Here is a 14,142-nt window from a genome sequence, read left to right as displayed (position 1 = left end):
TTAACATCGTTTTCTAAATTGTGAATTAGTCCATACGTGGTAGAGAGCCAGAATTGAAATATGGGGGTCGCTTATATGGGGGCTATATACAATTATGAACTTGATATGGACCAATTTTTTGTGATTGGGGATCGATTTATCTGAGGGCTATATATAACTATAGACCGATATGGACCTAGTTAGGCATGGGAGCCACCGTGGTGCAATGGTTAGCATGCCCGCCTTGCATACACAAGGTCGTGGGTTCGATTCCTGCTACGACCGAACACCAAAAAGTTTTTCAGCGGTGGATTATCCCACCTCAGTAATGATGGTGACATTTCTGAGGTTTTGAAAGCTTCTCTAAGTGGTTTCACTGGAATGTGGAACGCCGTTCGGACTCGGCTATAAAAAGGAGGTCCCTTGTCATTGAGCTTAACATGGAATCGGGCAGCACTCAGTGATAAGAGAGAAGTTCACCACTGTGGTATCACAATGGACTGAGTAGTCTAAGTGAGCCTGATACATCGGGCTGCCACATAACCTAACCTAACCTAGGCATGGTTGTTAACGGCCATATACTAGCACAATGTACCAAATTTCATCTGACTCGGATGCAATTTGTCCTCCATGAGGCTCCAAAACCCAATCTCGGGATCGAGGCTAAAATTCGCTTACGCCTTACACAACGTGCAGGACACTCACACAAGAGGTGTTTAATTGATTCATTTTCCGCCGCATCATGACAGCTCATACAGTAGTCGTTATACATCGGGGCAATAGTTTTTGCAAAGTCGCCTATCAGGCAGCGATCCGTTGTAGCAGACATCAGGAGTGATATCTGACATCTTAAGAACACTAGCATATCTTGTTTGCGATTTAACCTTTCGTGATGACATTGCATATATGCAATGTTAGTTTCTTGCCTGTCTAGCTCCTATTCTTTAACATATTTTACCATATTTTTTTGTTATTCACATTTTGGAAGCCGTGGATTATATTTGATAAAAATTTTATGCAGTATCGTAACAATTTCATTTAAATAAAGCGAAATTAAAATAAGTATTTTGAGTACCTCGACAAATTTAACTTAGAGGGGTTTTAGACGATGCAATTGGTTGCGTGCAATTTTTTGTATTCTCTTTTACAGATGCTTCTTAAAAACATAAGCATTTGTACGGTGCAATTTTGCATGCAATACGCTTGAAATTTGTTGACGTTTATTCGCTCAATCTTCTTTAATTGGTAATTCGTAACAATAAAATACATAGTGAACAAAATTGTTTAAGCAATTGCAAAAATAAAAATGAAAGATAATAACGAAAAAATCATTGAATCACCACAACACGTATGTTTTCATATTTTTAAAACACCTCAACACGTTGAAAGCAGAATACAAACAAGAGTTGCATCTAATTATTGCACGAAGAAATTGCATCGTGTAAAAGGCCTCTTATTTGTTTTAATATTATGAAATTTTCTTAAAAATTTTTAAATGTATATATAAAATAAAAAGTTTACTCTATTCTAAACGCTACGTATATATTTTTATAATACAAATTATATTTACAAGTGTTCTACGATGAATGACATCATATCTGCAATTTCATGCGTTTTAGCCGATATGACCTGTCATTGCATATATGCCATATAATTGCATATGTGCAATATCATGCATTTAATCCGTTTTCGTTACTACTAGGACACTTAGCGACGAATGTGAATATAAAAACGAATATTTTAATGATGGTGTATATTTAAACACGGAGTTTGATATAAATAGAGGTCGTAGAAGGAGCACAAGATGTAAGATTCGAGTTGACCCTTGGCCTACATCATTAGAGAATCGTATAACATACAAGCTGCTGGGTTGTACACGTATATTCATCGTGATAGATAGGTTCAACATTTTTCTGCGGTGGTCTACCCGCTGTCAATAATGTTGGTGTCAATTTTAGATGTTTCAAAGCTCCTCAAAGTGGTTCATATTATGGTGAAAGACCATTCGAACTCGGTTATAGAGCTTAATATGGAATCGAACTGCACTCAGTGATAAACAGAAGATCAATATTGTGGTATCATATTTAACTGAAAAGTTTAAGTGAAAATGAAGTTTTGGGTCGCCATTATACCTAACCTAAGTAAAAAAGATGGTCCAGGTTTCCGTGTATCATATAAGCTGACATATACCAAAACCAATTTTAAGCTTGTGGTACGCTCCAACTTCTTTGTTCCATCAAATCGAATCATATAAGATATGGCGGTTTCTATATCTTGTAAAAGCGTAGCATTTGACATATACAGAGTTCCAAAGTCTCTTTTTCGTCAAAATACGGTTGCATACACAATAATACGCTGCTCTTACTCAACACAGATGTGCCCCCAACTCTAGGTGTCCGGTAATGATTCCTATGACGTTTCTGTTCGTCATCCTCTTTTCTTTAAGTATGGTAGGTCTCCACTCTTTTTCTTGTTTGGGTCACCCCCTAGAAGTTTCGTCGCCCTTCCGACCGTTGCACTGTTCCACGTGGAAGTTTTGCGAAACCCGCCAAAGGGTCCCGCCTCTATGGGATTGCGTTCTCCAAGTTCACTTCCCTTTGTGTCAAATGCAAAAATGCGGAACTAGCTCTGCATCAAAAAAGACAGAAATTACTTAGAATCCCAAAAGTTTGACTTTTAGCATTGCACCCCGAGACGGAATATGAATATATGTTTCAGAATAAAAATGTTAGTTTTCGATGGGGAACATGTAACATGGTTGACACAACCATGCTATTTTCTCAGAAATTATGTATCTGATTTTGGCAAACATTTTACGTTTGGCGAGAAAACAAATTTTTTTAGTAAAAATGTTCCATTTTCCCCATCCAGCAATAAAATGTTTCACTTAAAACATGTTTGATCTGATTACATTCCTCCTCTGTCTGTGATACATGAAGATAACAACATGATCTGCATGAAATTGCATATATGCAGTGTTACGTAACTTTTCCTCCAGTGATCAGAATCGAACGAAAATTAGTTTACGATATCATAACACCCTATACAACAATTCTACAAAAAAAATTTTATCGTTGCTCAAATTAAATCATGCAATGAAGGCTTAAGTTTAAATGGGGCTATATTTGCTTGGTGTCGTTACAACCCTTGCAATTCTCCCATCGAAAATTTGCCATCATAACAGCCTTCACACGCAGTAAGATCTTGCAGGTAGCCAGAAGCATACCAATAGATTCTAGTTCCCGTGAAATTTGTAATGTAGTTCCTAGCCTTGCTAACTCATCCGCTTCGCATCTCCCCGGTATGTTCCTATGGCCACGCACTCATATTAGGTGAATATTGTGCTGCTCAGCCATCTCGTTGAGAGATTTACGGCAGTCGATGGCCGTTGATATTTTATTGCTAATATTTCAGCCTGAAAAACACTACAGTGGTTAAGTAATCTTTTCGCTATTCGAAGTTCCGAAACCCACTTGTCCAGCAGTGTATTCCCCGAGGCTTATTTCGCTGCATGATGGCTTAACCCTCTAATGCCCAAGCCCACCTTTAGGCGGGCATCATTTAATAAGGAGGCTTTTAGTAAAACACACCTTAAGTCAACAAAAATGGGCAAAATAAAAAGAAAACTTATTTGAAACTATTCAAGAGGCTTTGCAGCATATGCTGAATTTTATCGTATAAATTTTTCTTGCTTAGTTCTCCTGCTTTTCTGTCGTTAACATTGAAAATTTAATCAGCTGGCAAAAAAATTGGGGCATTAGAGGGTTAATGTACCACCACACTTGAAATTCGTATTAAGAGCTTATTACGAGAAAATTCAATTACTCCGATATTAAAAAAACCCGTCCGTTCTTTTCGACGGTTGAACGTTCTATGATGCTAATTTCGTACCAAGATCGAGTGACTCAAGAGTTTTATTGCACATTTAGGTTAATATTAATTCAAGAATTCAAGAATATTAAAAATATTAAAAATTGCTACCAGGACGACAGACTATTCGAAGATTAAGCTTTATTATTACGCAAATTTAGTCGTCTTAAAAGATAGTTAAATCAAACGCATCTATCGCAAATACAAGGTTATGACAGCAACTGTTTAATTTCGTCCTTTTCAGCGACTTCCAAGTAACTGACGCCATTTGGAGTTTTTCCATGTTTGTTTGCACCCTGAAAGTAGAAGAAATATAATTACAATATTACTATTTTTCGGATTCACTAGAAAAATCATTTTCATTCGTCATGCTATCATTGATTCCCCCCAAAGAAAAAAGTGTCTTGTAAATTTAAGGACAATTTTAGTTTCCACATAGTTCAAAAAATATAGTTCATTTTTCGTAACCACAACGAAAATTAACTTAGCTAAAGGAAAACTTATAAAATTTCAGTAAATGTTTTTTAGTTCACTAACTACGAAATGGGAAGGATTTTTCCTTAATTAAATTTCCAACACAGTAGTTAATGCATCGTTGATTGTATTATAAAAATACATAAGCAATATAAAAATGTTACTACGAAATGTGGACAATTTACTAAGAAAAATTTTTGTAAGAAAATAAATGTTTGTAGTAAAAATTAACTTAAGCACACTACCGATTCGTATGATGGCTTCCTACAGCTTATTCCCCTTTTTATAATAAGTTGGAGTAGTTTTCCTCATATCGAAAATTTTAGATAAAGTAGAATAAAAAGTAGGTAATATAATCCTTGACAGGTGTATATGATTTTTTATATATTCCTCGTAAATTTCGAATATATTTTACCTTACACTGTAGATAGAATTCCAACTAATCAATAAATGTGCTACTGGAAAATTATTGAATCAAAAAGGGATCGTGTGTGTGGAGTTGTTATTTTTCTTGCTGCTTTTGTGTTTCTTTACGTCCTTTTATGATTATTTGTGTCTTCGAGTTTTATTGCTGCATTCAGTTCTGTTGATGCATTTATGGAGCGCACACGTGGTTTTTATTGAAAACAAAAAATTGTATTGGTGTTCTTTAATGAAATACATTTATTTCGAAAAATTTTAGAAACTGATCAGTGAATGTTGTTATGTAGAGAAAAATCACTTTATGTTGATAAAAAAAAAATATTGAACTAAAAAAAGTATATATTTGTTAATCGTTTAAAATTATTGTTGATTTTAAACTCATTTACATGAAACATATTCGACAACATGAGTAGTAATAGGATGATTTACACTACATCTAGATAACAGGTTGGAGATGAAGCCAGTTTTTAATCTATATTTCTTTATGGTACAGCAATTCCTAAAGGTGAGTACTAAGTTCGAGCTTAGCCGGTAAAGTAAAAAAAAAAAAACAATTCGAAAAATATACAATTATACGTCTTCGATGCAAATTTTAATATAACTTGACGGAGAATTGCCCAAAGCAAGTTATTTTTATAGAGTTTATATTCTTTAAAATTGATTATTAAAGAGAAGTAATCGTGAATGGGTATTAAGTTCGATTTTAGCGGCTAAAATCGAACTTAATACCCACCTTACATACAAAATGGTATACTGGCAAGTGTAAATTATGTCTAATTTTGTAATAGTTTCTATTTCAAATATATTCTGAGAATAATTTCAAAAATGTTCCATTAGTCCATGGATATGATTTCAATAATGTACCTACTGGATACAGTACTAATGGTAATTTTGTGGAATATTCTTACTGTTTAATTCTAACTAAGCTGATATCCTTATTGGCTCTAAGAAATACTCTTGAAAACCGTAAGTTAAAAATCAATATGTACGATAGAATTTGATAATATATTTCTTATATTTTGTATAACTTTGCAATTTCAGATGCTTATAAGGCAAATCTGCACAACAAAAATTTGCCAAATCGATGAGATTGAATAACAATTCAATGAATATAGCAACTTATGCCACATATATCTTTCATATGGATAGAAAACATGGAAATTGAAATTAATTAGTTTAGTCCTACTAACAAAGAATATTACTCTTTTGAAGAAGCAATTACTAACTACCGACAAGTAACAGCATCCAGCGTATAAATAAAAATATTTCCTTTATTTTATATCATAAGCCATAGTTTTGCACGCAGAGTAGAAACATGATTGTCACAATCATATTGGAAGAGCAAAATAATATGATAGGAGCTATTTTTGCGGCGACCATGTAACATTTTTACCTGCAACCATGTTGGCTCAGTGAAGATTGTTCTAAGAAAAATAAAATTGTCCTCATCTAAAATGTTATTATATTGATAAAAAGAAATTTGTTTCCATTAAAAGACCGTGACCATTGTCTAAAATGTTATGGTATACGTCAAAAATGTTTTTCTTCCAGTTAAAAGAACATGGTCACAACCTAAAATGTTTTGATCTTTATGAAAAAACCTTTTTCGTCGTCGAAAAAAGGACGCCACTTGAGAAAAGAAAGCACAAAATTAACTTTATTTATTTGTTTATAAACTAATTCATTGCTTATTTGTATTTATAATGGTGAAAACAAACATCACATATTTTACACACTCTATTTTGGTTCAATTTCAACAATAAGTAATCATTCCATGTTTACTTCGTGCCCATCAAATGTACCAACGCAGACATCATGTAACTGCAAATACAAATAAATTATACCATATATCAAAATACAGAATAAAAAACCGGTAAATTTTTTTTCAATTACACTTTCCTTTTTTGGAAAATATAACACATTTCCACTGCTCCCCGGTCCATTTAAGGTAAAATTGAAGGAGTGCTAAACTATTTTTCTTGGAAATGTAGTATATTATTAGTATCTAAGTTTTTGCTAATCCCTAAGCCGTACCTTATTGTAGTAAACATATTAAAGTGTTATCGATAAGTATTATATGTAATGACTGCAGTGTATGCTTTTAGTTGTTATCGACCAGATCGGTCAGTCATAATCAAGAGGTTGAAAAACAAAGTCACAAAGCACACACTGCTACTTTGTGACAAATAAAACAAACAAATCAAATCGCCTACAAAGTGTTTTACTCACTACAATTCAGAAGTGGTCCCAAAAAAACGAAAACATAAAAGCTATCCAGATGGAGTTTCTAGAGGAGTTCTCGTTGAACACTTTACAAAACATTTGTAAAGAATTTAAAATCTCTTTGGATGGCACGAAGCGGCAATTAATACTCCGCTTAAAAGATTTACCTAAAGGGGAGCTAATTCCAGTCGTACATGTAATGGATGGAAGCAATCAAAATGCCGTTACCTCAGAAAATGAACAGCAGAAAGAACAAAATGTAGATGACAACGAATTACAGAACAAAAATGCAGTGGCCGTTGGTGACAATGAAGAGGTAAACAGTGCTATGGACATACAAAGTGCAGTGAGAAACAATCAAAACGTTATGGCAAAATTTAAAGAAAATGAAGAGACACAAATTTCGCAAAAAGTACAGCACAATGATAAAGAGATGATTAGCGATAACAGTCAACGGGATAAAAATCAAAATGACGTCACTGTTTTGGCTGCTTCACTCAAAGAAAAAGAATTAGAACTTCTAAAGAGAGAAAATGAGATGTTAAGACGTGAGCGAGAAATTTTACGCAAAGAGAACCAAATGAAATCAATTGACTCTTCGATCGAACCGTCAACAAATGCCTTGTCGTTACAGATGATTAGCAATTTAGTTGCAGACTATGATGGAAAAGCAGATGGTACATTTTGGGTTATGCAGCTACGTGACATACAACAAACATACAGTCTGTCTGACAACATGTTGAGGGTTTTATTTGCAACAAAGCTGACCGGCAGAGCTCAAGCATGGCTATACATGCACGACGCAACACCTCGAACGAAAATGTTGATGAACTTCTCCAACAATTTTGTATGACGTTCGGAACTAAGAAAACAAAATTAGAGATTCAGCGAAATTTTGAGCGGCGTAAATGGAATTACGGCGAAAATTTTGCAGACTATTTCAATGACAAAATTATGTTGTCGTCCACACTCTCGTTAGATGAGGACGAATTAGTGGAGTATATTGTAGATGGAATACCGAGTATGCACATACGTACACAAATGGCAATGCAACAATATACGTCCGCTGACGACTTGCTAAAAACGCTTGCGAATGTTCGATTAAGCAAACCTTCACAACAAACTGCCGCGAAAAATAGAGACAACGGAGAAGGTAAACAAACACCAATTAAAGTGGGCATACGATGCTATAACTGCAACAGCATAGGCCATTATGCTGCCGACTGCGGTAAACCTCGTCGACAGCCAGGAACTTGTTATGCGTGCGGTAGTGACCAACACATGGTAAATAATTGTGAGCAGGATAAAAAGAAGACGTCGGGCGACAATACCAATCCATATGTAAGATTATTTAATTTTAGATTATTGCCTAATATTAATTTTAATTTTACTTTAGAATGTTTAATAGACTCTGGTAGCCCGATCAGCCTTATAAGAGAAGACTTTGTGCCGGATAATGTGGATATTTTTGAATTTAATAACTTTTCATTTTACGGATTAAATCACTCTAAATTAAAAATTAGTGGAAAAATGTTCTGTTACATTGAAATATTGAATAAATTTATGAAATTTGAACTGATCGTGGTTGACAAAGATTCTATGAAATATTCTGCGTTGTTAGGAAGAGATTTTCTGACACAGACAAATAGTAAATTAATTTTAGGGGAACCGATTATAGAAGAGGCTATTAAAGATGGTATAGAGAATAATAATGTAAATCATTATGAAGACGAACAGAATTTTAACAAAATGATTATGTCAATTGATGTAAGTTCAATTTTAAGTGATTTAAATCTTATGGTCGATAATGCTGTTGAATATAAATTTAAAGACAAATTAGAAAATATTTTTCGTAAAACCTATATAAATATGGAGCGACCTTTGGAACCAGATGTGAGATGTGAAATGAAAATAATACTTGAGAATATAAAACCTTTCCATTGTCCTCCGCGTAGGCTTTCATACACTGAGAGAAATGAACTACAAAAGGTTCTCGATGATTATTTAGAGAGAGGAATCATTAGAGTTAGTGAATCAGAATTTGCTTCACCTATAGTGTTAGTGCGTAAAAAAACAGGTGATCTAAGAATGTGTGTCGATTTCAGAAATTTGAACAAGAATACAGCAAAACACAATTACCCCATACCACTAATAGATGACTTATTAGAGACTTTAGTCGGTAAGACAATATTTACTAAACTGGATTTGAGGAATGGTTTTTTTCACGTTCACATGCATGAAGATTCCATAAAATATACGTCTTTTATTACACCTCTTGGGCAATACGAATTTTTGAGGATGCCATTTGGCTTGAAGAATGCCCCATCAGTATTTCAAATGTTTGTTAACAAAATATTTTCAGATTTAATTAGACAAGGCAGCGTTATAATATATCTAGATGATATCTTAATAGCATCGAGAAACATGGAGGAACACTTTACGATTGTTGAGGAAGTTATGAAAAGGATCGTTAGAAACAAATTAGAGTTACGGTTAGATAAGTGCGAGTTTTTGCAAACTAGCGTAAAATATTTGGGTTACAAAATAGAGTCGTCTGGAATAACGGCAGATGAAAAAGGTGTTGAAGCAATTAAAAATTTTCCTTTACCGAATAAGGTTCATTCGGTTCGCAGCTTTTTGGGATTGTGTTCTTATTTTAGGCGTTTCATTAAGGATTTTTCGATAATAGCCAAACCTTTGCACGATTTAACGAAAAAGGATAAAAAATTTATGTTAGGACCCGAAGAAGTTATGGCCTTCGACACTTTAAAGAAGAAACTTGTTGAGACGCCAGTGTTATCATTGTTTGATCCGTCTTTGGATACGGAGCTTCACTGTGATGCAAGCGCTATAGGCTTCGGAGCCATATTGATTCAAAAGGATAAAGATGGGAAATGGCATCCAGTTTTTTATTTCTCGAAAAGGGCTACAGAGGCTGAATCGAAATTTCACAGTTATGAGTTGGAAACTTTAGCCATTATCTACGCGTTGAGGAGGTTTCGCGTCTATTTACATGGTAGACCTTTTAAAATAATAACAGACTGTAATTCGCTTACGATGACATTAAATAAAAAGGAGTTAAATCCTCGAATTGCCAGATGGGCACTGGAGATGCAAAATTTCGATTATGTCGTAGAACACCGTACGGGAAAGCGCATGCAACATGTAGATGCTTTAAGCAGGTGCCATGAGATCATGGTTATAGAAACTAATACTTTAGAAGAAAATTTAATTATATGTCAAAATAGAGACCCAAGAATTTTGAAATTAAAGAGTCAATTACAACTTACAGAGGATAAGAATTATGAGATGAGAAATGGTGTGCTATATAAAAAGGTGAATAAGAAAACATTGCGATTTTACGTTCCTGAGGCTATGGAGTCTCACGTTATTTATCATTATCATGACGAAATGGGTCATGTGGGTGTCGGCAAGGTTATCGAATTAATTGAGCGCACTTACTGGTTTCCGCAACTTAGAAAGAAGATAATAGAACATATTAAGAACTGTTTGAGATGCTTAGCGTTTGCACATAAAACTGGGAAGTTCGAAGGGTACTAGCATAATATACCGAAACCTAATAAGCCGTTTGAAATGTTGCATGTAGACCATTATGGCCCAATTCATGGAAGTAGCTCGAAGAAACACTTGTTTTTAGTTATAGATGCATGTTCCAAGTTTGTGAAACTATATCCCACAAAAACTACTGCCACGTCTGAGGTGATTAGTGCCCTACAGGAGTACTTTAGATACTATAGTAGACATACATATATAATTTTTTCACGTTCACAATTTGATTCGTGCCATTTAATATCGTATAATATTGCAAACCTAGAAAGTGCGTTAAAAATCGGAAATTTTGTAAAATTCCTAAACAATTTTGATATTTTTTTCTTGTTCGAAACCCATGTTGTCACTAATAAACAATTAACCTTTGAATCGTATTTCCAAAATTATTTTATACATTGGGTTTCAGCTGAAAAGAGACATAGATCAGACCGTGCAAGTGGAGGATGTTTATATGGTTTCAAAAAGGAAATTGAAACAAAATATCACCTTAAATTTGTAACTCATAATACCTACACCATATTAAATGACAAAATTAATAATAACTATTTTGAATTCATTCCAATATATTTAAACTGCACAAACTGGAAAAACGATATCGATAATTTCCAAACCTTTTTGGATGTTGTTAACCCAACTAGTTTTTGCATTATTGGAGATTTCAATGCGCGTATAGGTCTTGAACATAATTTGGAAGAATATAATGTCCGTGATTTTATACATATCAATGATGTAAGGCAGTCTAAGGACAAACATTTCAATTCACAAGGGAGAGAGCTACTAAACTTGATGGAGAAATTTGGGGGTATTGTTCTGAATGGTCGAACGACAGGTGATACTACTGGGGAATTTAGTTTCTGTGGCGCAATGGGAAGCTCTGTTATCGACTACTCCTTTTGTTCATTCGATCTATTACCTTACGTCAGAGAACTTACTATTCCATCAGAACCCTTTTCGGACCATATGCCTCTTTGCCTTGAGTTTAATTTTCCAAGAACATATCGTAGTATAAGGAATGACATTTCCCTTGTGAGGCTTTATTGGAACCCTAGGAAAAGTGGACAGTTCGTCCGCAATATAACTGAACTCTCAGGTACAATGCAATTCGACAGTGATAAGACGGTGGACGAAATGTTATACTCGATAACGGAAAGAATAAGGCAGGCACAAGTTGTTGGAAGGAGCAAAAGAATTTTTGAACCGAAACAGGGGTGGTTCGATTGGGCCTGTTATCGGCTTAGACACACTATGCGCAAACGTTTGAGAGAATTTCGGTTGAATCATACATCGGATAATAGAAAACGTTACTATTCTACGAGATCGAGATTCATGAGACTGTGCAATAGTAAGAAGATGGAATACTTCAATGAAAACCTCAGAATGTTGGATTATGTAAAGGATGGGAAGGACTGGTGGAATATATCAAATTCACTTAAGAATCGGGCTTCACGCCAGAAAAATAATTCAATATAATGTTACTGAACAGATTATCCGGGTGGCTCGAACGTAACAATATTCTCAACGAATTTCAGGCAGGCTTCAGGAAGGGTTATTCAACGGTTGACAACATTTTCAACCTTGTGAATATTGTTAAATTGAACAATCTCAAGAATAAATTTACATATGCATTTTTTGTTGACTTCTCGGCGGCCTTTGACCTCATTCCAAGAAATTGTCTATTTTATAAACTGTCAAGCGTTGGACTTTCAAGCAAGATGATACGCGTTCTCATGGCACTATATGAGAGCAATACATGCAGGGTTTGGGACGGTGACACATTTTCAGAACTTTTCTCAACGGACACGGGTGTCAAACAGGGATGTGTTCTTAGTCCGTTACTTTTTTCACTGTATGTGAATGATTTGCCCAACATCCTCCCAGAGGGTGTAAGTGTCGCTGGTATGAATGTCAAAGTCCTACTATATGCTGACGATATCGTTATCCTGTCGGATTCTCCTACAGGACTACAACGAATGATAGATGCCTTGGAAGAATATTGTAATACTTGGAATTTACATATAAACTTGCAAAAGTCAAAAATTATGGTGTTCCGAAAAGGTCCTAGGATTTCTTCAAGTTTAAGGTGGACCCTTGGCGAGGAGACAATAGAGATTGTGAACTACTATAAGTACCTTGGAGTAGAGATAGCATACAATCTATCTTTTAGAAAGCATCTACAGAATAAACTTTCAGCGTCAAAAATAGCTATTAACTCTACATGGTCCAGGTACATAAAACACCCGAGAATTGCGAGCTCCAACAAGATGAAAATTTTCGATGCATGCTCCAAATCTATTATGTTATATGCCGCCCAGGTTTGGGGCTTTGAGAGATATGACTCAGTAGAGAAATTATTTCGTTTCTTTATTAAGAAACTATTTTGTCTACCTTCGAATACTCCGAACTATGTACTACTTCTAGAAACTGGGCTGAACTCAATGTTTATATCATCATTAAGATTGCATCTATGTTATATTAAACGAGTACTAGAACTTGATCATCACAGACTCCCCTACAGATTAGCTCTGAGTATAATTGAACATAAGATATATTGGGCAAAGGAGTGGACTGATTTATGCAATGAAACACAATATTCCCCTCCATTAAATAATATTCCATTATGTTTTTATTGGAGAGAAATGATAGAAAATGTAAAACGGAATGAGTATGATAATGCATGCGTTGATGCTTCCAACTCGCAATTTCATGACCTATACCCACGATTAAAACATAATGTAACTCCACTACTTATAGGAAATATCAGTACTCGCGCCTTCAGTTTGATTATAAGAGCTAGAAGCGGCTTACTAAACCTTAACTCTCGTTGCTTCAGAAATAATACTGACGGCTTATGTAGTATTTGTAATATGAACGAATCGGAAAATACCCATCACTTTATTGGGAGATGTCCGATATACAAAGATTTAAGAGTGTCCTTTTTTGGTAAGCAGTTCCTCATGGAAAATGAGGTTGTAGATATATTAAATGGCACGAATATTACTTCACTTTATAATTATCTTGAACATTCTATTAAATACAGAAACTTGATTGTAAATGAATATAATCTTTGAAAACAATATAATATCTCTGTATACATAATAGGCAAACAGCTATTATGCTATGTCTTTCCAAATATATATATATGTATGTACACTTTTTATAAACTTTATTCGCAATTGAATTTATAAATGCATGTATATTAAATAAATAAAAATAAAATAAACATACATATATAATTTCCGACCGAGGTTCATGTTTCACATCCAAAGAATTTGAAAAGTTTATTGAGGAAAACAACATTAGACAAATACTTATTGCTACAGGTTCACCACAAGCTAACGGACAGGTTGAGAGGGTGAATAGAAATCTTGGGCCAATGATAGCAAAGCTTACAGACTGCGAAAGTAATCAATCCTGGGAAAAAGTTATAGAATCTGTTGAATTTAGTTTGAACAACACAAAACATAGAATGATCGACCAACATCCAAGCGTTATGTTATTTGGGGTAAACCAAAAAGGGAAAATTTTAGATAAAATTAGAGACAGCATTATGGATGATGATCCTGAGAATGTTGAGGATATTAGAAATAAAGCTCACGAAAAGGA

General features: G+C 34.5%; 2 protein-coding genes and 1 long non-coding RNA gene across 3 annotated transcripts in view; 1 reads left to right on the top strand and 2 right to left on the bottom strand.

Moving 5' to 3' along the window:
* LOC142225804 (uncharacterized) overlaps positions 1-14,142 on the bottom strand; it is a 347,314-nt gene that overhangs the window by 4,600 nt on the left and 328,572 nt on the right. The gene's annotated exons all lie outside the window — the stretch shown is intronic.
* The window catches only part of LOC142225801 (myotrophin), a gene marked incomplete at its 5' end in the record, with an annotated part of 114,001 nt that continues 103,829 nt past the window's right edge, over positions 3,971-14,142 (bottom strand). Inside the window, 1 exon segment of the mRNA XM_075295620.1 lies at positions 3,971-4,145. Within this exon segment, the coding sequence (XP_075151735.1) occupies positions 4,059-4,145 (87 nt within the window).
* LOC142223337 (uncharacterized) lies at positions 6,752-8,544 on the top strand. The gene is made up of 2 exons (XM_075293209.1): positions 6,752-8,310; positions 8,366-8,544. The coding sequence occupies exon 1, from the start codon at positions 7,025-7,027 to the stop codon at positions 7,820-7,822; it is 798 nt and encodes a 265-aa protein (XP_075149324.1). The 5' UTR covers positions 6,752-7,024; the 3' UTR covers positions 7,823-8,310; positions 8,366-8,544.

This window comes from Haematobia irritans, chromosome 2 (genome assembly GCF_050003625.1).
Source record: "Haematobia irritans isolate KBUSLIRL chromosome 2, ASM5000362v1, whole genome shotgun sequence".
NCBI classification, from domain to species: domain Eukaryota; kingdom Metazoa; phylum Arthropoda; class Insecta; order Diptera; family Muscidae; genus Haematobia; species Haematobia irritans.
This window is presented reverse-complemented; position numbering and strand designations above follow the sequence as displayed.

Bases quoted from the DNA above. Each gene is read 5' to 3' on its own strand.
- LOC142223337 (XM_075293209.1), top strand. From the start codon at position 7,025: ATGGAGTTTCTAGAGGAGTTCTCGTTGAACACTTTACAAAACATTTGT.